The 25,719-nt window shown below is 47.0% G+C and overlaps 1 protein-coding gene across 1 annotated transcript; it reads left to right on the plus strand.

Moving 5' to 3' along the window:
- On the plus strand, positions 1-25,719 carry EPDR1 (ependymin related 1). Its single transcript, XM_032304560.1, has 3 exons — positions 1-537; positions 22,631-22,839; positions 24,153-25,719. The coding sequence occupies exons 1-3, from the start codon at positions 245-247 to the stop codon at positions 24,347-24,349; spliced, it is 699 nt and encodes a 232-aa protein (XP_032160451.1). The 5' UTR covers positions 1-244; the 3' UTR covers positions 24,350-25,719.

The following is a 25,719-nucleotide window of genomic DNA, read 5'->3' on the forward strand; positions in this document are numbered from 1 at the left end:
CAGCGGGCAACGGCCCAGCTCCCGCGAATCACCCGAGCCTTCCCAGGCCCCGGTCCCGGCTCCTGCACCTCGCGCGCCCTAGTCCGCCCTCGCCCCGACCGCTGTGGAGGCGGCGGCGGGAGGCAGCCGGCTCGCCGGGACCGCACTCCCGCACCCCGCCGAAGGCTGCGCGGCGTCCGCGCGGCTCAGCGCCCCCTGCGGTCGGCGCGGGCTCTCGGCGGGGCGGCGGGCGCTGCGGTCGGCGATGTCAGGGCGCGCTTCGCTCGGCGTGGCCCGGGAGGCCCTGGGCGCCTGGCTGCTGGGCGGCCTCTGCTTCTGGGCGTTGGGCGGCCTCTGCGGCCTGGGGGCGGCGGGGGCGGGGGCCGGGGGCGTCCCGGGGACCCCGCGCCCATGCCAGGCGCCGCAGCAGTGGGAGGGCCGCCAGGTTCTGTACCGGCAGAGCAGCGGGCGCAACAGCCGCGCCCTGCTCTCCTACGACGGGCTCAACCAGCGCGTGCGGGTGCTGGACGAGCGGAAGGCGCTGATCCCCTGCAAGAGGTACGCGGGTCGCGGGGTGGGTGGGCGGCCGGGCCGGCCTGGCGGGGGCGAGGTCGCCGGGGCAGCGTGGGGCCGCCCGCCATCCAGCCGCTGGCGGCGCCTCCCCGTTACCGAGGAGAAACGTCGCGGGGAGGGTGGCCGGGGGCAGCCCGGTCGGGGGCTACGTGGAGGGCTGGGCCCACTGCACGCTGAGATCCTCAGCGGGGCGGGGGCGGGTGAAGAAGGAACCGGCAGGGGCGGGACCGCATCCCGGGGCCCAGGTTCGCCAGGGTCCGCACGCTGCTGAGTCAGGCCCTCGGCGCTGGGAGCCCCCATCATCCGTGGGCATCTCCTCCACACCATCTCATCTCTTCCAGGAGCCATCTGCGCGGAGGCACCCAGAATGTATATATTTTAAGAATTCTTGTTGCATTTTTAAAGGATTAGGACAACACTGCGGAAGGTGTGGGGAATCAAGGAAAATATCGCCCACAAAGTCATCACCCTATTATAACTATTGGCATTTTGGTCTACTTCCTTAAAGTTTTTAAAGCAAGTGTTGCATACAGTGATCAAAAATCATCATCTTTGTTTATATACCCCATCTCTTACGCGTTCTTAATCGCCATCTTATTGGTTGGCCCCCAACCTATTTTTTTTTTAAAGATTTTATTTATTTATCAGAGAGAGAGAGGGAGAGAGAGCAAGCACAGGCAGACAGAGAGGCAGGAAGAGGCAGAGGGAGAAGCAGGCTCCCTGCTGAGCAAGGAGCCCGATGTGGGACTCGATCCCAAGACGCTGGGATCATGACCTGAGCCGAAGGCAGCCGCTTAACCAACTGAGCCACCCAGGCGTCCCAACCCCCCAACCTATTTTTAATAGCTGCACAACTAATGCCATTTTCTTAAACCACTTGTCTCACAATTAACCTTTTCACATCTGCTGCGAGAAAGGATGACCTCTTTCTGAGACCTGGTTTCTATTTCGGGATCACCACCTGTCAGCTGCACTGCTTTCCTGTGGACATTCCTATGTGTGCTCCTCTGGGGGTTATGCCTCCCTCTCTGGGTGACATTTGTGTGATTGGGACGTGCCCTGTGATGTCCATGGTTTAAGGTTCTGGTGAGCAGTAAGATCAGGGGCAAGTTTTGATGTCATTTCACCTAAAAGCGTTTGTTGGAGTGTTAGGCATCTTGAAGAAAGTACGGAAGGGACAGAACCTTTCAAAGCAGTGTCTTTGAGAATGGAAGCTAATGCATTTCCGAGAGTAAAATGTGAGTGCGGAGGAGGGTGGGAGCAGCCAAGTCATCATGGCGGCCTGGGAGTCTCTCTAAGGCCTCTAAAGAGCATTATGGTTCCGCCTCAAAGGACAGAGTAAGAACAGTAAACAACAACCAGTGTTTGAGCACTTACTATACACTGGGCATAGTGCTGAGGAATTTCCACGTATTACATGAAAATTTCACAACAGCATGACAGTGGAGGTTTTATGATCTCTTTTTCATAGAGAATCTGAAGTCCGGGGATATTCAACATTTTTTTTTTTTTTCCAGACCACACAGCTGGGACTTGAAGCTGGGTGGCTTCTGACACCTGTGCAGTTAACCATACTCTCACGCATTTATCATGCATTTTTTTCACGGCAAGCACTTTGTGTAAACAGAGCGGGTCTTGGGCCGCAGGGAGGTCACAGTCTGAGGGTGGAGTCACATGAAGGAAAATTCCCACCCAGCGAGATGAAGGGTATGCTGAGTGTGACAAGAACACTTCACATGGGCAGCTAACCCAGGCTTCCTGGAGGCTCTGAAGCAGGAGCTAGTCCCCAAGCCTTGCACCAGTGACTAGGGAGGGAAGGCTGCTCAGGGGGGATGTGGACCTATCGCCGCAGGACATCCTGGAGCACACAGGGCTGGGTGTATTCCAAGACCTGCAGACTAGTTACTGTTAGGACTGAAGCATAGAGGACATGGAGAGGTCTGGCTCCACTGAAGGATTTTCAAACAGTGAAAGGTTATGAATGGATTTGGTTGCAAATGAACGGTATGGTTGCAAATAAACGAGACCAAGAGACATGACCTAGGAGACGTGTGGAGGTCCAGGAGAAGGATGGGTAGTGACCATGGTCATGGTGAGAAGCGGACTGGGTTAGTGCATAAATCGAAGACATTGACGGTGGAGGTGAGGGGAGGGAAGGGTCAAGGAGAGGCCCCCATTTTTGGCTTCTAGTGGCATGGAATGGATAGTGACGCGGTTCACTGAGATAGAGTTGGTTTTTTGCACTTCTGATTGTGGGTAAACTGCTAATCTTTCTGTGCACTGGTGTGAAGGCTGGTGCCATGGGGGTGGATTGATGACCGGTCATGTTGCAGGTGGACTGCAATGGCTCTGAGCCCACTGCTGAAGCGGAGGAGTGTGGCCAGGAGAAGCGCAAGGGTGTATCCCCCAGAGGTCCTATTTTCACAGTGTAAGAGGTGAAGTGTTAGAGACGGACAAATCCGAGTCTGAGTGCAGAATCTTAGTGTGGGTCTTGGGGTAAATTGCTGAAGCTTTCTGAGCCTCAGTTTCCTCATTTACAACATGAGAATGCTAATAGTATGTGATGGGTTTGATGGGGGTGGAGGTTCAGTGAGTTCAAGTATGTAAAGCACATAGTGCAGGGTCTGACCCCTCGAATGTGCTCAGTGAATGGCTGCAGTTGTCCCCATGGCCACCACCGTCCTCACCATCCTGGTGAACTTACTGTGGCTCAGAGACTCGCTGCCAGCCAGTCTGTGGCTCAGAAACTAGACCGGGCAGGGCACTCGGGGCCCTGCCTTTGGGAGCTGACTTGGAGGAAGCAGGCTTAACAGCGAAAGTGTGTATTTCAGTGAGTCCTGGGGCTGGCATGGCGGCCAGGATTCTCAGATCCACAAGACCAGATCATCCTTTCCCTGTCGGCTAAACTATGCGGGCAGCCAAATTATAATCAGGAGGTGGTGAGCAAAGAGTTGGAGCAAAGTCACTGAATCCAATGATTGCTTGCTCGAGGCCAGGCAGTATGCTCAAAGTTGAGCTTTCCATCATGAGTAAGACAGGCCAGCCCAGGGGAATGGGGTGAGGTGAGATTCAGTGATGTGCTCATTTTTCACCAGAAAGATGGCTTGTTGCTGGTTCTATGTTACCACAACCCTGTGGTCCAGACTTCTTCCTCCACTCTGCACGGAGGCTTGGTGAGTAGGTTCAAGCTGTCTTAGCAACCCTTCTTCATCTATGACTCTGCGATCGATTCGTATAGTCCTTATATGTATGCATTATGTCTTTGGTGGGGTCACAGCCAAGTCTTGCTGGCCTAGAACTTTTTTGTCCCCATGTGATTGGTGATTTCTCATTTCTTTGTCCTGACCTATCCAGTGTTGATTTCACAGTTCAGATTCTAGAAGGCAGTTTTATTCCCCTTCTTCTCAGTTTCTTGGCAAGATGCTGTCTCACAGTCCCATCTCTGGCCCTCCCTCGGAAGGAGAAAAGAATGCTTAGTGCATAAATGCATTTTTGAGCTCTTTAAATGTAGATTTGCTGGAACTAACATGGAAACTTTTTCAGGTATCATCAGTCTGGCCAAAAAACCAGATGTTATTTGAAGAAAATATGGATGGGTTGTCTTTTCATATTTATTAGTAAGTTGAGAAGTAAGTTTTAGAATTGGATCAACTTCTTACGATTTTTATTTTGCATCCAGATTGTTATGGAAAATCCCACTGATAGTTACTGTGGAATGACTAGGACTTTCCAGGCTCTCTTTTCTCTGAGATGATGGAAAAGATTAAACAACTTTACAAGTTTCAGATAAGACAGCCTTAGCAGAGAATGGGGAATATTAGTAATTGATACTATTTTGTTTTCTGGTTCCAACTATCTTTCCTGACTCCTTGACTAAACTCACAAGTATTACATTTGGAAGACTGAGGAAAAGCGAAAAGATTATTTTGTTCCTGCGAACATGTTGAACTTTGTGGGAGAAACAATACTGAATGAATTTTGAGAGGCCACCAGTAACTTATTGCTCCCACATACAAAATGGTGGCTTGGGGGTTGGATTTAATTGTGCTGCTGACATAGAGAATGTGCATGGGAACATTAGGGATAATATCTTAGACGACTGATCAATTCCCAGTCCTACATGTTCGGGGATTTTGGAGGTAAACGGTGAAAAGAAAAAATGGGCTTTAAATGGCATGACAGGTGGGTTCTCAGTTCAAATTCTGACCAGATCATGTCTGTCTCAGTTTTCCGTGGACATTCTATTTCTTGGAGAACAGAATATCATTTCTATTCTGTAATTTTGGAGAAAGCCACCTATTGTAAAGGCAAGAGCACAGACATGCAGTGAGTGAGTCATCGGACTTCACACGTGGCTTCTAGTCCCAGCTTCACCACAGCAAGATCCTAACTTCTAAGCCTATCCGGTTTTTATCTTTGGATTTAATTTTAATGGTCTACCCTGTTTATACTAAATAGCCTTTAAGCCTTCTTCCTTAAAGATGAAATGATACCACTGACATGTTCATTGTTTCTCTTGTTTCTACCATGAGGTAATGAATTTAACATGGGTTCTACTTTTTTTTTTTCATATAATATATGATTTTATTTTTATAAATTAATTAATTTATTTTCAGAAAAACAGTATTCATTATTTTTTCACCACACCCAGTGCTCCATGCAATCCGTGCCCTCCATAATACCCACCACCCGGTACCCCAAGCTCCCACCCCCCCGCCACTTCAAACCCCTCAGATTGTTTTTCGGAGTCCATAGCCTCTCATGGTTCACCTCCCCTTCCAATTTCTCCCAACTCCATTCTCCTCTCTAACACCCCTTGTCCTCCATGCTATTTGTTATGCTCCACAAATAAGTGAGACCATATGATAATTGACTCTCTCTGCTTGACTTATTTCACTCAGCATAATCTCTTCCAGTCCCGTCCATGTTGCTACAGAAGTTGGGTATTCGTCCTTTCTGATGGAGGCATAATACTCCATAGTGTATATGGACCACATCTTCCTTATCTGTTCATCCGTTGAAGGGCATCTTGGTTCTTTCCATAGTTTGGTGACCGTGGCCATTGCTGCTATAAACATTGGGGTACAGATGGCCCTTCTTTTCACACCATCTGTATCTTTGGGGTAAATACCCAGGGGTTCTACGTTTTTTTCCTCAGCATGTCCCTTTGTGTAGATAAAATCAAAATGCTTTTTCTGCCTTCTCCTTTTCATCTAAACTTCTGCTCCTGGGCAGAGAAATGAGGGGCCACCCTTAAGCTCTCTGGCTGCAGACTCAGAAGGCTCTGGTCTGTGCAGAGGTGGGGTGGTGGGGGAATATTCCAGGGCATGGATAGCATTGCTTACAGAGTTCCTGCACCTATCTGCTGCGGAAGATTAATTCTAATGGCTGTTATCATACTAGGCAACTTCAGCCATCATTGTGTTTGAAGAGCAGGATAAGGGTGTTTTCCCCTCCCAATGTAGAGTTTTATTTTGTTGTGAAGCTATCGGACTCTTACAGAAAGTCAGGACCCAGCCATCGCCCCCTCCATCGCCCCCGATCCAAATCATTGGAGGGTGAGTTGCCAGCTTGATATCCCCACCGCCCCCAGAGATGTGGGCGTGCATTTCTTGCAAAGAGGGCTATTCCCTGGCATGAGAGCAACAGGGCCACAGAAACCTGGAAATTAACAACATGGATTCATTTCTACCCTCTGAAACTCGGGTCTCTTTCAAGTTCTGCCAGTTGTTCATTTATGTTCTCTATAGCGAAAGGACACAGTTTACATTCAAGCACTGCTTTTAGGTGTCCTGACTTCTGTGTTTTACTGGCTGAAACGGTTCCTCCCTCTTCCTTGCATTTGGATACTTTGGACGATTACAAACCAGTGATTTGGTAGAATGGGCCTGATCTGGGTTTGTTTAACATCTCCTTACAATGAGATTCTGGTTATTCACCTGCAGTAGGAATACCACGGAGGTAGCACCCTGTTCCTGCTGCATTGCGTTGTCCACCGGCATCACCTGGGTAACTAACTGACGGCTGCAAGGTTTTTTTGGTGTGAAGTGACACTTTTTAACTCTTTAATGAATGCGTATTTTGTAGGGAGGTGTTTTATTTTATTTTATTTTTTTTCCCTTAGAGAAGGAGGGAGAGAATCTTAAGCAGGCTCCATGCCTAGTGGGTAGTCTGACTTGGGGCTCAACCCCAGGACCCTGAGATCATGACCTGAGCTGAAATCAAGAGTCAGGTGCTCAACTGATTGAGCTACCCAGGTGGCTCCCCTGTAGGGAGATATTTTATTTTTTATTATTTTTGGAAGATTTTATTTTTCTTTATTGGACAGCAATAGAGGGAGTGAGAGAAATCACAAGCACAGGGAGCAGCAGAGGGAGAGGGAAAAGCAGGCTCCTCACTGAGCAGGGAGCCTGGTACAGGGCTCGATCCCAGGACCCCAAGTTCATGACCTGAACCGAAGGTGAACACTTAATCAGCTGAGGCACCCAGGCTCCCTGGTAGAGAGATCTTTTAAAACCATATACACATCTCAGTTTTCATGATACTCAGTTTATTCATTTATGTATATCAGCAAGGACTCAAGGATTCTCACTGTATTGCGTTTTGATGTTCACACTATCCCAGATCTGGCCAGTGGGTCCTTTTAAAGTTGGCTCTTAGGTTCTTTAAACACGTATCTCTTATTCTCTGAGCACTTCTTTGCTTTTTGCCGCAGTAAGATGTTCCAAAATCATCTGTACTCTCTCTGCTAGGGTCTCAGAATGAACCATTTCTGAACCTGGAGCTGGTAAAAGTAACCTGGTTACTTTTACTGGAGAATAATATTTGGAAGCCAAGATCTCTGCTCTAGTTGTGCTCATGGCTACTAGGGGTGTGGCTCCCAGACCCTCTCAGTGGACAAAACAAGGGTATGACATAGGTTTGAACACACACACACACACACACACACACACACACACACAGAGTTACTTACTCATATGCATACACACAAATTTACGTGTGCATACATTGCTAAGCTTCTAATTCTGATCCATATACATATTTACACCAGAAACTCCAATTCCATTCCACCTGCACAGGGTTCATTTTTGGAGGTCTCTTCTCAGAGAAAACTGGCTCCATTATTGGTTGCCGTAGATAGCCAGCTCTGCATCGCTGGGATGTGCCCTCCCTACATGGGTGGTCCCCTCTCCCCACTTGGGCTCCGTGCCCTGGGATAATAGGCCATGCAGATGCCTACCTTGCGTGGCCCTATCTAGTGATTTTAGATTACACTGTTGAGTGAGAGGAAAGGGCAGATCAGGTTATTTATTTATTTATTTTGTATGTTTTTCTTCTTTTGGATTTCTCAGGGTTATATTGTTGTAAATCCTCAGAATCCATCTATGTGGCTGGGGGAGGTAAATTAGTATGAACTGCTCAACAAATTGATTATTTATTTATTTATAAGATTTTATTTATTTATTTGAGAGAGTGTGCACAAGAGATCACAGGCAAGGGGAAGGGGCAGAAGGAGAGGGAGAAGCAGACTCCCCGCTGAACAGGGAGCATGATGTGGGGCTCATCCTGGGACCCCGAGTTCATGACCTGAGCCAAAAGCAGATGCTTAACCCACCGAGCCACCCAGGTGCCCCTCCACAAATTTATTTAATCACAACCCTGTTTTGTGTGGACTGAGCTTATATTTTCAGAAATCACAACTTTCAGAATTTTAGGAGAATGTCTCCTTTTTGCCTTTACTCCCTCCCCTTGATCTCTGATGGCTAGAGCCAGCATTTTCTTTTATTATTAGCTCAGGAAGTCTGACTGCTGGTGACCTTTTGATCCCCGAAAGTGAATCATGCTGATTTGCAAAATTGAGTTTTTCTTCAAGAAAGAGATTTTCTTGGAAGCCCGTAAAGTTTGTTTTGAGTCTTCATTCGGTGGGTCTGTTGACCCTGGATTTCACAGGGTTGATGCTGGGATGCCAAGGAGAAGCAGGCGGTGGGGAGGCTGAGTGCCAAGGAAGACAAGCCCCCCAGAGTAATAGGGCTGGTGGGGTGTAAGACTAACTTATAACTAGAAGCCAGAGGTGGTCGCCAAACTGCTCTGAAAACATCTTTACTTCTCTCTGTCAACCTTGAGCTGTTTCCCCCCGACTCTGCCCTCGAAGATGGCGGTCAGGGGCAGAGTGCCCAAAGATCTGAAAATATTCCACCAATTAGTGGTTTGTTTTTCCTGGAATAAATGTGATAGTGTTATATTTCCCCGATTCCAGTAAAACTCTTCTATTTTCCCTTTCATAATTTCTTTTATTTTACCCATCTTTAAAGAAAAAATTCCTCTCTTGATCCCACCAGCTGAAACCCCATTCTTCCCATCGACTTAGAGCAAATCTCACGCGAAGTCCAGTCTTCGAAGCCCACCCTCTCTCGAACCCTCTCCAGTGAATCCTTGAGTATCACAACTCCGCTGGGCCTGCTCTGCTCAAGAACGATATGCTTCCCATCGTAACTGAACGATCCTTTATCACTCCTCATTTTCCTGGGCTCACTTCCTCCAATTTGGTATCTTCACAGACCACATTCTTCTGGTGTCCCTCCTTCCGTCCCACTCCCTTGGCTTCTCAGTCCCCTTTGCTCTTCCCGCTCTTCTTCTTCTTTTCTTTCTTTCTTTCTTTCTTTCTTTTTTTTTTTTTTTTTAAAGATTTTATTTATTTATCTGACAGAGATCACAAGTAGGCACAGAGGCAGGCAGGGAGAGAGGAGGAAGCAGGCTCCCTGCTGAGCAGAGAGCCCGACATGGGGTCGATCCCAGGACCCTGGGATCATGACCTGAGCTGAAGGCAGAGGCTTTAACCCACTGAGCCATGCAGGTGCCCCGTTTCCCGCTCTTCTTGCGACCATCAGTGGTAGAACGTCCCAGGGCTCGGGCTGGCCATGCCTTTACTGTTCTGTTGCACCCCTCGCTTGGTGCCCTCAGCTCAGTCACGGCTTTACCCAAAACTAATGCCTGCGCTGCAAATGCACAAACAAACCAACAAACGTTGTTCTTCTTGCAGGTTTCTGAGGTTCACTTAATAGCAATTCCAGTTGCTCAGGAGCAACCCTTAGAGTCATCCTTGAGTTCTTCTCCCACGTGCCACGGGTAGTCCATAAGCGAATCCTGTCCGCTCTCATTCTGATATAGACCCAGCATCTGACCCCATGTTCACTGTCATCGTGAAGACCCAAACCCTCATTGTTCTTGCTTGGGCTTCTTGTGCTAACCTCTTAACGGGTTTTCCTCCTTCCCTCCCCACCCCTTTGGTCTGTTCTCAACATAGCAGCTTGAATGATTCTCCTTGAAATATATTAGGTCACTCTTCTGCTCAAAACCCTCCAGTGCCTTTCTGTCTGTCAGAGTGACTCTCCTTACCAGGGCCCAGCCGCCCTGATGGATCTGCTGCCATCTCGCCCACATATCTTGTCTCTGAGCATGCAGCAGCAGCCCCTCCTCTCCAGCCCCCTCCTGTACCCAGCTCAGCAAGCTTCCCCCTGTTGGCATTTGGGTTGTTGTTTCCTGTGCATAGAAAGCCTTCTCCCTAAAAAGCTACACAGCCCCCTCCCAAATTAGACTGTCTCTCCAGCCAGCATTCTCATACACCACACCACACCGCTTAATGTCTTCAAGACACCGACCACAATCAGACATACTATTTAGTACCCTTTTTTTTTTTTTTTTTAAGATTATTTATTTATTTATTTGTCAGAGAGAGTAGGAGCACAGAGAGCTGCAGGCAGAACAGGCAGAGAGAGAAGCAGGCTCCCTGCTGAGCAAGAAGCCCCATGTGGGACTCGATCCCAGGACCCTGGGATCATGACCTGAGCTGATGGCAGACACCCAATGGACTGAGCCACCCAGGCGTCCCTATTTAGTGCTTTTTAAACCCGTCCCTTCATCTCCTCTGCCTCGCCTTGCCTGAAGCAAGATTCCACCATGAGGAATTTTTATCTGGTTGTTGCTGTTATCTCCAACACCACAGATACAGATTTTTTTGAATAGTTGAAGAGGAAATGAATAATAATGGTGACCTCTACTCATTGTAAAAGGATACCCAACGACAGGTATGCACAGAGAAAGAAAGTAAAAATTATCTGTCACTGCTCCACCGTTATGGCTACTCGTAATGTCTTCTGAATATCCTAGGTGATTTTTTAAAAAGATTTTTTTATTCCTCTGAGAGACAGTGAGGTGGGGAGGAGCAGGGGGCAGGGAGACTCTCCTCTGAGCATGGAGCCTGACACAGGGCTCGATCCCACGACCCCGAGATCATGACCCGAGCCGAAACCAAGGGTCGGATGCTCAGCCTCTGCTCCACTGCAGGTGCCCCTGTCCTAGGTGATTCTGAGACGCACAGCATGAATACTGAAGCATACACTGTTTCACAATGGGCTTTTGTTCACTTAACAATATACTGTGCAAGCTTATCCATACTGACTAGTCCACTGCTATCATCTTCCAACTCCCAGCTTCTCCTTATTCAGGTCTCAGCTCACCATCCCCTCAGAGGGGCCTTCTCTGACCCTCCCTACCAGCCACTCCCCACCACATCTTGTTCTCTTTTCCTCCGGACACGATGTCTGGGTGACATCGTCTGGTCAGTGAGTGTGTCTGGTTTTTATTGTCTGTCTCGCCTCCATGAGAGAGAGAATATTACCGGTTTGATTTATCACCCAAGCTCCCGCACCTAGAAGCGCTTGGTACATCACAAGACTCAATAAATATGTGCTGAGTGAATAAATACCGTTTTCATGGCTTTTGAACTACTAGCATTGTAGATGTTCGTGGTGGAAAATCTACATAACACAGAAGAGCAACATAAAGAGAGTAAAATTGTCTCATTGTCCTGCTATATGGGACTAAGAACTCTGATGTATGTACCTATGTACATATGGATTTCCTTCCCTATTCCTGTGTATTTCCTGTGATTTTAAAATTAAAATGGAAACATTCTCTGCATTTTTTTAATTTAACTAAATATTGTGTGCACTTCTCATGCCACTAAGTAACCATTAACACAACCGTTTCTCATGACTTGTGGTGTTCTAACTAATGAGTAGAACATAGCTTCTTTAAGCAGTCCCTTATTATGGAATAGTCATATTCATTTCCTGTCTGTTTCCCACTAGTACAGACTACTACTACACCCATAGCCTTGTATTTGTGTGCAATTAGATGCATACTGCTTTTTAACATATTTTGGATACATTGCTATATAAGAAAATGATAGAAGAGGGATTTGCACATTTTTAGGTTGTGACAACTTTGCCCTTTGGGAAGGTTGCTCCAAAGGCAGACATTTCAGCTGGCAGAATGTGATTGTTTGTGTTTCCCACACTCACGCCTATATGGAGTCTAATGATTTCTGGTCATTTCTGATACGATAAAGAAGAAATGGTAGGGCAAAATGGCGTGCCTGCGGTGATGTCACACCCCCTTGTGATTCTGGCTCTGTTGTGACTGTCTCTAATCCTCCCCAGGTAAGTCCCCTATGGGCCATTGGTTTAGTAAATATCAAGTTCAGTAAATATTTTTCTGACCTATTTTGTAAAGAATTTCTTCTAATAAGGATGGGTATTAAATAGTCTTTTACAAGTCTGCTTGATTTGACTCAATAACATTTTATTGAAGATTTGTTTTTAATCCATAGCCACATTTAGCTTGTTCTTTAGTTTTTATTTTTCTGCTTTCCATATTTTAATGTAGAAAAGATTTGTAAAATTATAAAAGAATTGGCAGGTCTTCAATATGCTCTATCCTCTCCAGCCTTGAGGTTGGAAGAAATTAATTCCCGAAACCATTAGGACCTAACTCCTTTTGAAGAAGAAACTCTTTGATCTCTTTTTAAGGTCAAAGATCTAAGATCTCACTAGGCCACTGTAAGGGTATTTTCCTCTGGCATTGATCCACTTAACTTTCTGCTTCATTCTGTGTTAGTTGGCTTATTTATATTTTCCTAGAAGATCTTCCATTTCATCAGGATTATATTAATCATCATAATAAGTTTGTACATGATATTCTCTGAACCCTGGAACAACTTCAGACCTTATCTACTGATATCCTTTTTTTATTCCAATTTTCTTTTTCCTCATGATTACATTTTAACAATCAGTCTATGAATTTATGGAATGTTTTATGGTTTATTAAGTATTTATATTCTACATTATGTATCTTCTTTACCAAGAATGGTTTCTGATATGATATGGCTCTGCCTACCCATATTATGAAAGCTTTTAGGCAGGCTTATAGTGGCGACCCCCTAAGAAGACATACCATGACCTCCAGAAATGGATCCCCCAGGTTTCTTTTGCCCACAAGCTACTCCTCTGCTCTTCCCTCATCAAGCACTATCTTCAGTGTTTCCCTTGCTCCTCAGTCCCAGTTTTAGAAAATTTCCCCCAGTATGGTACTGGAAGTTTCCTGACCACTAATGTTTCCTTCAGAAGCAGTGCCTCTTTGAACAGAGAGGCCATGTGAAGAATCAGACCCCCAACAGGTTCCCTCAGTGGCCCTCAGACCCTCCAAAAACTGGAGAGGCTCTTGGACAGATGGCCCCTAAACAGAAGGCAGCTGCCTTTGGACAAAAAGGCTGTGATGCTCCTTCATGGAAGGAGCCTTTAGTTGTGGCTAAAGTTAGACAGACTGGGAAGGTTCCAGAGTGTGAGTTGTGCCAATGAGTGAGAGCCATCAGTCTGCCCCAGAAGAGGCACCAAGTAACTCCTCCAAGCTCCCCTGAGTCTGTTTAGTCTGTTGGAACAAATACCAGAGACTAGGTAGCTGGTAAGCAATAGTTCATTGCTCACAGTTCTGGAAGTTGGAAGTCTGACAGCAGGGTGCCCGCATGGTTGGGAAGGGCTCTCTTCTGGTCATAGACTTCTCATTGTATCTTCACATGGAGAGGCCAGCTAGCTCTCCAGGGCCTCTTGAATAAGGACACTAACCCCATTCATAAAGGCTCCATCCTCATGACCTAATCACCTCCCAGAGACCCCACTCGTAATGCCTTCACCTTGGGCATTAGTTTTTCAACACACAAATATGGTAGGTTTGGGGGAGGGACACAGTCTCTCAGATCATAGCTCCCGAAGACCCTGGTGTTGTGGAGCATCTGAGAAATCACCAAGGAAGGTGTTATCATATGGGAAAATGGTGGTACACGGCTGGGGGGCACATTAGGTCCTTGTTCTAACACAGCATTATCAGCTGCATGTGAGCTGTAACTTAGGAGGAATGGATGAGGCACCATGAACCACCAGACTAGTTGGTGTGGGATCCAGGTTCAGCCATGATGAATGCAAGGCCTTCTGAATTTGCTTGAAAATACTTGGAGGGAGGACTGTGGTAAGCTGGACCATCTGCACTGATTTCCGAAGCTTTTATAACACATGCGCCCCCCCCCCCCCCGCTGCCCCCCGCCAAGTCCCTTACTGAGGTACAGCTTATATTCTCTGGAATTGTAAGTCCTCCTTCCAGACAGTGTCATCAAGAAGCTGATGATCCAGGATGTCAAGTTGAGAAAGGCAGATCATTCCTCTGAGGAAGATGCCCGGGCCACCATGGGGTTACTGAGTTGGCTGATATCAAGAGGGAACAGTGTCTTCTTAGGAATTCCAGGGACAAGTCTGGGCAGAGGGGCCCTAGGAGATGTGGGGAGGCAGTGGCAGCAAATGTGGAGAAAGCACAAGATGATGAAGCTCTCATTCCAGAAGGAACAGGGCAGTAGGCAGTTTTACCAGCTTGCCCTCCGGGGAGCAGAGGTGCTGGGGAGAGAATGGACCCCAGATTTAATATCCACTGAAATGTCACGTCACGTGCTGTGTTCTGATGTGATTTATGTGTTTCCTCTGGATGTGGGAGTCCCCCCTAGCTCTGAATCGAGCCCTCTCCCTGTCCCCTTTGTCACACACTGTATTTTGGATGGTGATCCCCCTCCCGCAGTCAGGCTCCAGCCTCTCATATTCATGTGTTGAAAAACTAATGCCCAAGGTGAAGGCATTACGAGTGGGGTCTCTGGGAGGTGATTAGGTCATGAGGATGGAGCCTTTGTGAATGCAATTAGTGTCCTTATTCAAGAGGCCCTGGAGAGCTAGCTGGCCTCTTCCACCATGTGAAGATACAATGAGAAGTCTATGACCAGAAGAGAGCCCTTCCCAACCATGCAGGCACCCTGCTGTCAGACTTCCAACTTCCAGAACTGTGAGCAATGAACTGTTGCTTACCTAGGTTGCCCCTGGGACCCCCGGAGAGTTTCCCTCGTGATGTTTCCGTTCTCTTAAGGAGTGAGGGGATGAAGCTTGGGAATCCATTTTTCTGTCACCAGAACACAGTTTCTTCTAGAAAAAGACAAGCATTTATTTAGGTTCCACTCAGTAAGTTGAAAAGAATTTAAAGTGCTTGGCAGATTTCTTCTGTTCCTTCTTTCACGATACTGAGTCAAGCCTCTATAAGGTCATCTGCTTCATGTGTTAAACACAGAGGAAGTTCTATTGTGTGAGTGTTTGCACAAACTTTGCACAAACTTCTAAGTAGCATTGCCACAAAAGAAACATAAATGGTTTTACCCCTTCTACTGTTTGCTGCAGTATCTTTCATGCTGATAGGGTTATCTCTCTGAAACCTCTATTTTGATTCATGTCTCAGTCAGCTAGAAAATGTATTCAATTAATTTTCTTCAGAGAGGGTATGGCTCTGGTGGTACAGTTCCAGAGATTTTGATAAAGATTTTATTTACTTATTTATTAGAGAGAGAAAGAGTGTGCATGTACGAGCACAAGTGGGGTGGGGGGGTGCGGTGCAGAGCCAGAGGGAGACCAGCAGACTCCTGGCTGAGCAGGGAGCCCGATGTGGGGCTCAATCCCAGGACCCTGGGATCATGACCTGGGCTGAAGGCAGACGCTTAATCGACTGAGCCACCCAGGCATCCCTAGAGTTACCTAGAGTTCTGGGATCGTAACTGTTAATCCGCTCCTTCTGTTTCTTATTTGTTTTTTGTTTGTTTTCCATATCAAGAGCATTCTGTGCTACCTCTGCTGCGTTTTCTACTTTGATCATCGTGTTTTTCATTAGAGAGCTATGTTTGTAACCATGCGTTATTCTTTGTTTCCTAAATTCAGTATTTTCTCAAATCCCATTGAAAGTAAAAAACAAGATTTCTATTTTAGACTTATTAACTGTTAGCTGCAAGGGCATCTGTGTTTATATTTACACACAGTGGCAACTGATATGTTTCTCCTGAGAAGCGGGGTACTGGCTAGACGAATCTGACTAACCTCGTACCCTCCCAGACTGCTTACCTCCCCGTGATACGTAGTTCTAGAAACCACTGCATACCAGGGCAACATGGGTATCCTGGTACTAATAAAGCTCTTCTTTTCGGTGGTGAGAAGAAGACATCTTGAACTGTTGTCTCATTAGACGTTTTTTATTATCTTCCATCAGATGAAAGAGTATCTGTCTGCACGTTGCCAGTTTTCATCCTGAAACATTCTTGGAAAAAAGAAATCTCTTCAGTTTCTTGAGCAGCCTTTTCCCCTTTTGAACTAGAATCCAAGTGGTGGAAGCCCATCACCTTACAGCTCCTTAAATTGCACACGTAATTATTCTTTGACTTTACTTTTCCTAGGGCTGTGTTCTCAAGTAACTTAATTTCCCTTTTGTTATATGTGGTTGTGTCAGCCTGCACAATGAGTTTCTGTCTGACACAACAATTTTGAAATAGTGTTTTGCTTTTAAGTCTCATAATTACCGTCGGGTGTAACTCAATCTTGGTGTGGGCTAGAATGGCAAGCGGCTACTGCTCGGTTCTTCCTGCTAAGAGTAAGATTGCTGGCTTACATCACTGATCTGTTATATTGCATCAGAAACAAATCCAAAGTTTGTCCAATTTCTTCCCTAAAGGCCAGAGTCCTTTTAGTGATCACAAAATTATATTCGTCCACTCCCTTTTCTGCAATTTAAGATGTCCTGGATGCCAAGCAGTTATAGGTGGTTGGGAAGAATCACTCCTTCCCCTTGTCGAAGGAGAGGAAGAAGCATGGTGTTGGTGAATTAGAGCGAGTTTGGGAGGAGATCCCACCTGGAGTCCAATCCTGGCACATTATGTACAACGTAGTTATGCTCTCAGTCTCATAGTTTCTCCTCTGTTTAAAAAAGGAAGGAAGGAGGGTGCCTGGGTGGCTCAGTGGGTTAAAGCCTCTGCCTTTGGCTCGGCTCATGACCTCAGGGTCCTGGGATGGAGCCCCACATCGGGCTCTCTGCGCAGTGGGGAGCCTGCTTCCCTCTCTCTCTGCCTGCCTCTCTGCCTACTTGTGATCTCTGTCTGTCAAATTAAAAGAAAGAAAGAAAGAAAGCTAATAATGAGTCAGGCAGTGGAATTTGCCAGTCGGTAGCCCCTGCCTCAGACTGTTTCTTTTTTTTCCCCCTTGACTGCTTTGGTTCAAGACAGAAAAACAGTTTCCTCCCGGCTACACAGGCAGTAGCCGTTCGGGTTTATCTTCACCCGGGCCAGGCTCTGATATTGTGGGTTCTGGGCATAGCCAAGTCCTTGGGCCCTGCTCATTCTGGAATGAAAGGCTCTCAGAGAGTTGTTAAAAAGCATCTATTAGATCAGAGCTGTAAAGCAGTGGATTTTCCTTATTTAGGGCGCTTTCAGCTGTGCATGTCAGAAAATCTGACTAACAGAGGCCAGAACTATAGGGATGTTTGTCTCAGAAAGCCTCAGAATGCTGGTGATGCGTGTTCCTAGGTCTTACTCAACAGTATCATCAAGGCTCCTGCCGTCATCTCCTCTGCCATTCCCAGAGAAAGTTGGCTCACAGTTGCAAGATGGCAGGCTGACTCGTTACCTCATGGTCTCCAAGTGGCCGCCCTGGACTCCAAGCATTACTTCTTTGTGTTCAAGGATGGAGAGCGGGACAGGGAGTCTGTTTTTTGGAAAGAGGAGAACTCTCCAGCAGATCTCTTCTTCCAACAGACTTCCATTTAGATCTCCGAGGCCAGAACCAGCTATACCCCCACCACCAAGGGAAACAAAGGAAGGGAGTCAATGAGAATACTTCCTCAGCCTGTGTGTTGAGAGGCAGGCAAGAGAGAACGGGAGATACGCCTGTGGGTCTGCTCTGGCGGGGTCCACTAGAGGACCCAGGACCATTCTCTCCTTCATCCTTCCATCCTGCCGGATGAACCAGCCCTTTGGTACATCACCGATCGTATCTTCTGTGCGCAGGTGAAACGCGCAGTTTCCTCATCAGACATTAACTGGCGATCGTAAACGTAACCACTGGCAGGCTTGCCTACAAAGCTACAATCCCTTACATTTGTATAACAACTTTATATCTGCTGATTCAAATCATCTTCATAATAATGCTTGGAGCTTCAAAATTCTACTCTCTCTTTACATATGAGAAATAAGGACATGCTTAACTGGCTGAGCCATCCAGGCACCCTGGCTTTTGATTAAAAAAAAAAAAAAGAAAAGAAAAAGAAACTTTAAAATTCACATTTGGGGGACAGTTGAATATGGACCAGATATTAGGTGGTAGCATTAGGGAATGAATTTTCTTTTTTTAAAAGATTTTATTTATTTATTTATTTGACAGAGAGAGAGATCACAAGTAGGCAGAGAGGCAGGCAGAGAGAGAGGAGGAAGCGGGCTCCCTGCTGAGCAGAGAGCCCGATGCGGGGCTCAATCCCAGGACCCTGGGATCATGACCTGAACTGAAGGCAGAGGCTTAACCCACTGAGCCACCCAGGTGTCCTTCTTTTTTTTTTTTTTTTTAATAAAGATTTTTATTTATTTATTTGACAGAAAGAGATCATAAGTAGGCAGAGAGGAGGGGGGTTGAAGCAGGCCCCTGCTGAGCAGAGAGCCCAACGCAGGGCTCAATCCCAGGACCCTGAGATCATGACCTGAGCCGAACGCAGAGGCTTAACCCACTAAGCCACCCAGGCACCCCGGGAATGAATTTTCATTTTTTAAGTGTGATAATAATAGTGTGGTGAGGAGGCAGAAAGTATTTTTTTTTCAAATATTTAGAAACTAGATAAAGCAAATATAGCAAAATGTCAGCATTATGGAATTTAACTGGTAGGTACAAAAGTGATTTTTGGGCTAGTCCTTTAATTTCTGCATTTTAAAAATATTTCATAGTAAATTAATAAAAACTGATTCCATAAATCGGTATTTTTTTAACCTAGAAGGATATGAAGGACAAATTGTTGAACTTAAAACAATAGGTTATAAAACATAATTCACTCATTTTTGTAAAGCGTGTCTAGTACACATAATGAAAAATCGATATGATATTTGCACAGTATGTTCATAGCAGCGTTACTCAAAATAGCCAAAAGGTGGCAACAACCCAGGGTCTATACAGAGATGAAGAGATAAGCAAAATGTGGCCTCTACATTCAGTGAAATATTAGCCTTTCAAAGGAAGGAAATTCTGACATACACTGCAGCATGGATGAGCCTTGAGGACATGATGCTGAGTGAAATAAGCCAGTAGGACAGCTATTGTATGATTCCCCTTATTTATAGAAGCACCTAGAGAGTCAAGTTCACAGGGGGAGAAAGTAGAATGGTGGTTACCAGGAGCTGGGGCAGGGAGACATGGGGAGCTGCTTAGTGGGCAGAGTTTCAGTTTTGCAAAATGAAAAGAATTCTAGAGATTGTTTGTACAGCAATACACATATACTTAACGCTATTGAACTACACACTTGACCATGGTTAAGATGGCAAATTTTATGTTACGTGTGTTTTGCCACAATTTAAAGAAATTTAAATAAAAATACCCATATATGTTTAGACACAGATGCACAGAGTTGTTACTTCTGTAAGTGTGAGTTTCTGGGCAATTTTTACTCATTTTCCATTTCTGTACTGTTGGATTTTTTCTTTTTTTTCCTGTTGAACATGAGTCAGCTGTACAAAGCCCAGAAGATATAAAACTTCTACAGGTTTTCAGTGTTTGAGAAAACATGACGATCGTGGAGCCTAATTTTCAGGACAGTGGATTTTCAGGAACAACAGAGATGATCAGTGCAGCCTGAACAGTTTGTCCAAAGCAACTGGAATCCTTGGTCCCGTGAGGAGCGAGGCAAAATGGGGGCACTGGGCACGTCTGCACTGAGGCTGGTGTGGAGAGCTCAGCCTGCTGACCCTTTGGCCGGGCCTGGCCGGCCTGACCTTGCTCGCAGCTGAAGCCTGGCAGGGCCCTCCCGGGAGCTGTGCTTTGCTTGGGGTCTGGCCAGTGAGGAGGAGTTTGCCGGCTGTTGTTGACCCGGGCCTGACCTGCCCGCCTCGTCCTCTAGGCCCTTTCCAGCACCTCACCTTGCCTGGACCCCGGGGATGTGATTTGTGACTCCTGTCCTCCCAGCTTCCTCCATGTCGGAGCCAGGCTTTGATCTCGCTTCCCGGGATCGAGTTTCGGTTGAAGACGGTCAGTCCAGTCCTTCGGGTCTACGGGTTATTACCCGCACAGCATCCCAGGCAGATGATTCATTTCAACCCTGGCTGATCTCTGCGTTTTGACCTAATGATTCTATCAGGCTTCACAGCCTGTATCCTCTTGGCAATGGAGAAACTTACCTCTTAACTAGGAATTATGCTCACATCAACACCTAAGTCACAACAGCATCATCAAAACCTTCTGTGTCCCAAAACTCCATACAGAGCAGCACGAGCAATGATATCCATATGGGATTTCGAAAAACAACCAAACAGTTATATGGTTGTATTTGGTTTCCCATTAAATGAGTATTTTCTGTTTTACTTAAGGCACTGTCAACATAACCTCAATATCAGATGATGGCCTCTTGCGAAAAAATTAAATATTTTGGAAACAGCCAAGTACTGAGTACACTGGAACAAACACCTGTGTTCAGACCACCCAGAATGGATAAGTAGTAACAGTTTGTGATGGTTCTTTCAAGTCTAGCATTCTCACTTTAAAATTAAACTTTCCCTCTGTGGATGGGCAGACCTGGCCCCGGGACAGTAGTGAAGCTGGCAGTGTTCCTTTCCGCCGCATCCCCTCCCCGGCTGTGGGCTGACCGGGCGACCATGGCCCTGGGATCCGCGCAGGGCCGTGCGCTGTCTCTCCTTGGACAGCTGTGCCGGCGGCTGTCCTCCGGGGCTCTAGGTGGAACAGCCGAGTCCTCCAATTAGAAATGAGCCCTGCTTCTGAGTCACACAGAAAGTTCCAGGCAGAAAAAAAGAGAGTTTATTACAAGAAAAGAAACATCATAACTCTGCATGGGGATCTCCAGACACTGGGCCTCTGGAGAAGAAATGCGTCCAGCAAATGCTCCGCTGTTGGAGTCCCAGCTTGCCAGTGCTTCTCCTGGCTTCCTTCTTGACTCTCGCTCGGTTTGTGTCGGAAACAGCTTCCCCCAGCCTCTGAGTTTACAGGGGACATGTCCAGCTGCATAAAGAGACTGCCTTGCAGACCCCTGGGGATCGGGAAGGTATGAGAGGATGGTGCTGATAGTGAGAATAAAAAAAGAGCCCCCCCCCCAGGACACACGGTGTTTTGGGGGGCCCGCCGTCCCTGAATGGCTCCTGGAAATGGATTTGTGTACAGAGAGTCCCATATTTGTGAATGGACAGCCCTCTAACATTGAGAGTAATATGTCCATACTCCGTGCATGAATGTTAGACTGTTCTGTGCGGGACTTCACCAGGCACGAGGCAAGAGCGACAGTCCACCCAGCTCCCGCAAAGGGCCGTAGTTCGGTGGGAACCCTGCGTGCGTGTTTTTATCAGAAGCTGGAGGTTGGCTCCACTTTCCTGGGAGAGCGTCGCAGCAAGGGAACACTTTCTCTTCTGTCTGCAGTCACTCCCACTTCTAGAAGGCGTGGGTTTGACCCTCGTAAGCCATTTCAAGCGTTTGCTGGGATGAAGCAGGATGGATAATGTATCTAAATATATAAAGTGAGGTCATGTTCACATTTCCATACTGGATCGTAGAAAGCGGAAGCGTAACCCTGATAGTGGTACTATTTTGACCATGTAGACAACGATAGCTTTTAATAGTTTTTCTGAAGAAAATACTTTCTAAGCTTGGACTTGGGATGGCAAACGTTTGCGCTAGAGGCAGATGGAGGCTGTGGGGTGGAGACCGTCTCACATCTTTTTTTTCGGGGGAAGCCCTCCCCCACCCTCAGCTCTTCTGCCCTCGAGGGTTGTGAATTTCACTGTGTGAGGTCAGAGCCACAACCTCACTCTGCTGGACCAGCAGCTGTGGCCTGAGTTTTGGATTGACAAACACAGGGAAGTCCAACTTGTTGGCTTCCCCCGACACCAAGATGGCTTAGCCTTACGATCCACACAGGACTGGGGACAAAGTGGTGTGCAGGGCGATGGGGAGGGCATCTGCAGCTCCCCGCCCAGCCTGGGAGTCCGTCTGACTTGCTGCCCACATGGGCTGTACATGTGGGCAGGAGAGGCGGGGCCTGGAGCAAACTGTGCGGGAAACCAGTGACTCTGGGGTCCCCTCAACTTCTGTCTGCATCCAGTCTCCTCCAGGTATGGGAGGGGCCCTCATTTTCCCACAGCTATGCCTTACCGGAACCCATGACTCGTGACTGAGAGTCGAGACAATGGCGCATAGGTGTGGGCTGACCTTAGCAGCTTCCGGGTGTGCTACCTTCAGTGCACCCCGAGGACTCCTGACTTAGTGCTCCAAGAAGAACTCGGCCCAGCCAAGGATCAAATCCTCCTGGGTCCCTGTGGCTAAAAGGTCACAGTTCAGTCATTAACCCAGGGCTTCCCCATCTTCCCCGTGTTTGTAAGCCTAAGCATAGGATCTGGCGGGTAATAGGTACTCCGTGATTCAGTATTCAATTTCGAGCTCTGAATTTTAATGATTTCATATTTAGGTTGTCAATGTGTCGAGTGCTCATAAATAAGTAAGTGATTGCCTCGCAAGCAGAACTGTTTTTTTCTACTTGTTCTAAGAGTAATTTGTATTGAAGGGCCTTTGGACTGAATGCTGATAAGAGGCATGATGACTGTAACACAGGGTCCTGATCCGTTCTCTCTGTATCTGTCTTTCAGATTATTTGAATATATTTTGCTCTATAAGGATGGAGTGATGTTTCAGATTGAACAAGCCACCAAGCAGTGTTCGAAGATCAGCCTGACGGAGCCCTGGGACCCTCTAGACATTCCTCAGAATGCCACGTTTGAGGACCAGTACTCCATAGGGGGGCCCCAGGAGCAGATCACTGTCCAGGAGTGGTCTGACAGAAAGTCCGCTAGATCGTGTAAGCCTTCATGAAATAGCCAAGTGCTGCATCTCAGGAAGCAGGATGGGGAAAAGTTTAAGTCCATTAAGGAAGGGTAGTTAGGGCAATTTGTAAGTTTAAGTAAATTGTTTAATGTTCCCCACACCTGCTTTGAAGTCATTCCCCACCCCCATCTGTGTACTCTGCTGCTTGTTTAGCTCCAGATTCTAAGCATCATATTTGAAACACCTCAGCCTTCTAGCACTGCCTACGCCTTTCTGCCCCCTTGGCTGTTATGGGCTTATCCTCAGCCCTGACACTGAGTGGTCCTGAGATCTGTGACACGGAAGACATCGTCTGAGGTCTACTTTAGAATCCTCATGTCACTTTCTAAAGTCACAGAGACCAGATCTACTCCCATTATTCTGAGTGTCTGCTTTTGTTTATAGCCATGAAGCTCTTCTCCGCAGTGCTTTCGTACACCTACCCCAAAACGGTTGCAAGAACACAGGCTTTATGGTGTTTGTGGGAAATAGTACAAAACAGTGTGCAAAGAGTACCCCCCGTTTAGCACAGAGGTTTTCTTTTCCCAAGATTTTATTTATTTATTTGACAGAGAGAGACACAGTGAGAGAGGGAACACAAGCAGAGAAAGAGGGAGAAGCAGGCTTCCCACCGAGCAGAGAGCCTGGTTCAGGGCTCGATCCCAGGACCCTGGGATCATGACCTGAGCCAAAAGCAGATGCTTAACGACTGAGCCACCCAGGTGTTCCCTAGCATAGAGTTATTACATGACCTGTCGATTCCACCCAGAAGAGTTGAAAGCAAGGACTCAGAAGGATGAGTGGGTACCCTTGTTTCTAGCAGCATCAATCTTTATAGCCAGATGGTAGAAACAACCCAAGTGTCCTTTGGGAGATAAATGAATGCCCCAAATGTGGTGTACACAAACAATGAAATATTATTCAGCCACAGGTAATATTGGCCGAAACTTTAGGACATGATACCAAGTGAAATAAGCCAGCCACTAAAGGACAACTCCTATGTAATTCCACTTCTCTGAAGTCCCTAGAGTGGTCCCATTTGTAGAGACAGAAAGTGATGGGGGTTGTCAGGGGCTGGGGGGAGGGGGAGTGAGTGTTAGAGGGCACTGAGTTTCCACTGGAGAAGATGACAAAGTTCCAGAGATGGATGGTGGCGATGGTTTTGCATGAACATACTTAATGCCGCTGAATTGTCCTTAAAAATAGTTAAAAGGGTGAATTGTATGTGTGTCTTACTACAAGAGAAAAAATGTAGGCATTTCGCCTATCTTCTATGTTAAAAAAAAGTCCACTTCCTTCCTCTGACAGATGAAACCTGGATCGGCATTTATACCACCAAGGATTGTTATCCTGTCCAGGAAACCTTCACCAAAAATTACAGTGTGATACTGTCCACGCGGTTTTTCGACATCCAACTGGGCATTAAAGACCCCTCGGTGTTCATCCCACCGAGCACCTGCCAGACGGCCTGGGCCGAGAGGATGAGCGAGGACTGCTCCTGGTAAGCCTGTGAGCGCCCGGCAGCTCCAGAGGGATTGGAGGCTTTTGAGAAGCGAGAGCCTTCCCTGGAGAGAAATACCATAATTGCAGGAAGAGAAATATCGGTCTGGGGTTTTCTGTACATATGATTTTGACTCCTCCAGCTATGTTTACAGAGCGCTGGTGCAGCCCGTGGGGGAGATGTGTTTTCCACGCTTGCAGGTGGATCCGGGCATGGGGCAGACGTGGGCGAGGGGTGGTAGAGAACGGAAAAGACACCTGCCTTGGCAGGGAAGAGGGTTTCATTACTGGTGTGACCGAGAATTACTGGATTGCTGCCACGTGCCATGAGATGATAAAATGCAGAACCGGTTTGGTCCCTTTCATGAGAAAGTTTTCCGTTCTCTATAGATTGTGGCCCCAATATTGCCGGCACCAGGTGGCCACGGCTCCCCCTGCCCAGCCTCCCACCCCCTTCGCCACTGCAAAGTAGTTCCTTATAATCCCTTCCAGACTTAAGAGCTTTATGGTATGACCTGATTGATGTAAATTTTGGGAGGAAATGAAAGGCTCCAATACAAAATAATTATTCCTCAAAGAGACATTTTAAATAAGAGGGTTTGGAAATCCTAATGTCTCTACCCGGGTATGTGTGAGCCGTGTATGGGTCCTTTTCTCTATGCAAGACTGTTGCTGTACGTGCCGAAACATCCCATATTTGTCGGGGAACCTAGAAAGACAGTATTCTAAAAATAGCACTGCACTAGGAGTCGGGAGACTATTGTCTTAAGAATCCAGGACTGGAATTCCTCGGTACTTGATCACCTTCGATGCACTAACTGCACGATGCTTTCCCCCACCCAAACCTTCTGGGACAGTCTGGCAAGCTGTCTATGAGACTTCTACTCATCCTTCCCAGGTCAGCTCACACTTAACCTGCAGAGAGCGGCTCCCAGGCCCGGGTTGGGTGCACTCTGTAGCTTGAGCTTGCTGTTCTCATCAGATATATTAGGGTGTGTGCTAATTCCCTGCTTACTGGATGCTGTCGCCCACGAGCCTGGCCATGAGCAACCTGAGTACGGGTACCACGTTCTGTTTACTTGTATATGTCCAGCGCCAAGGAAGTGCCTGGCACACACTCAGTGCCCTAACCGTTTGTAGAGTGAGAACGCCAGTCTCTCCGGTCGTTAGTTGCCTCATCTATCCAAGGGTTGGGTTTGCTGGTCTCTAGGGAGACTCTTAGGAATAAAATTTATTATTCTAGACTCTTCTACTGTTGTGTTTCATCTGGCTATAATCTGTTACTAGAAGAAATGTATGACATCTATATCGCGTGGAAAACAATCTGTATGACTCACAGTTTATTTCAATAAACACGTTTGATTGCATTTCAAAA

Source organism: Mustela erminea, chromosome 11 (genome assembly GCF_009829155.1).
Source record: "Mustela erminea isolate mMusErm1 chromosome 11, mMusErm1.Pri, whole genome shotgun sequence".
In the NCBI taxonomy this organism is placed as follows: domain Eukaryota; kingdom Metazoa; phylum Chordata; class Mammalia; order Carnivora; family Mustelidae; genus Mustela; species Mustela erminea.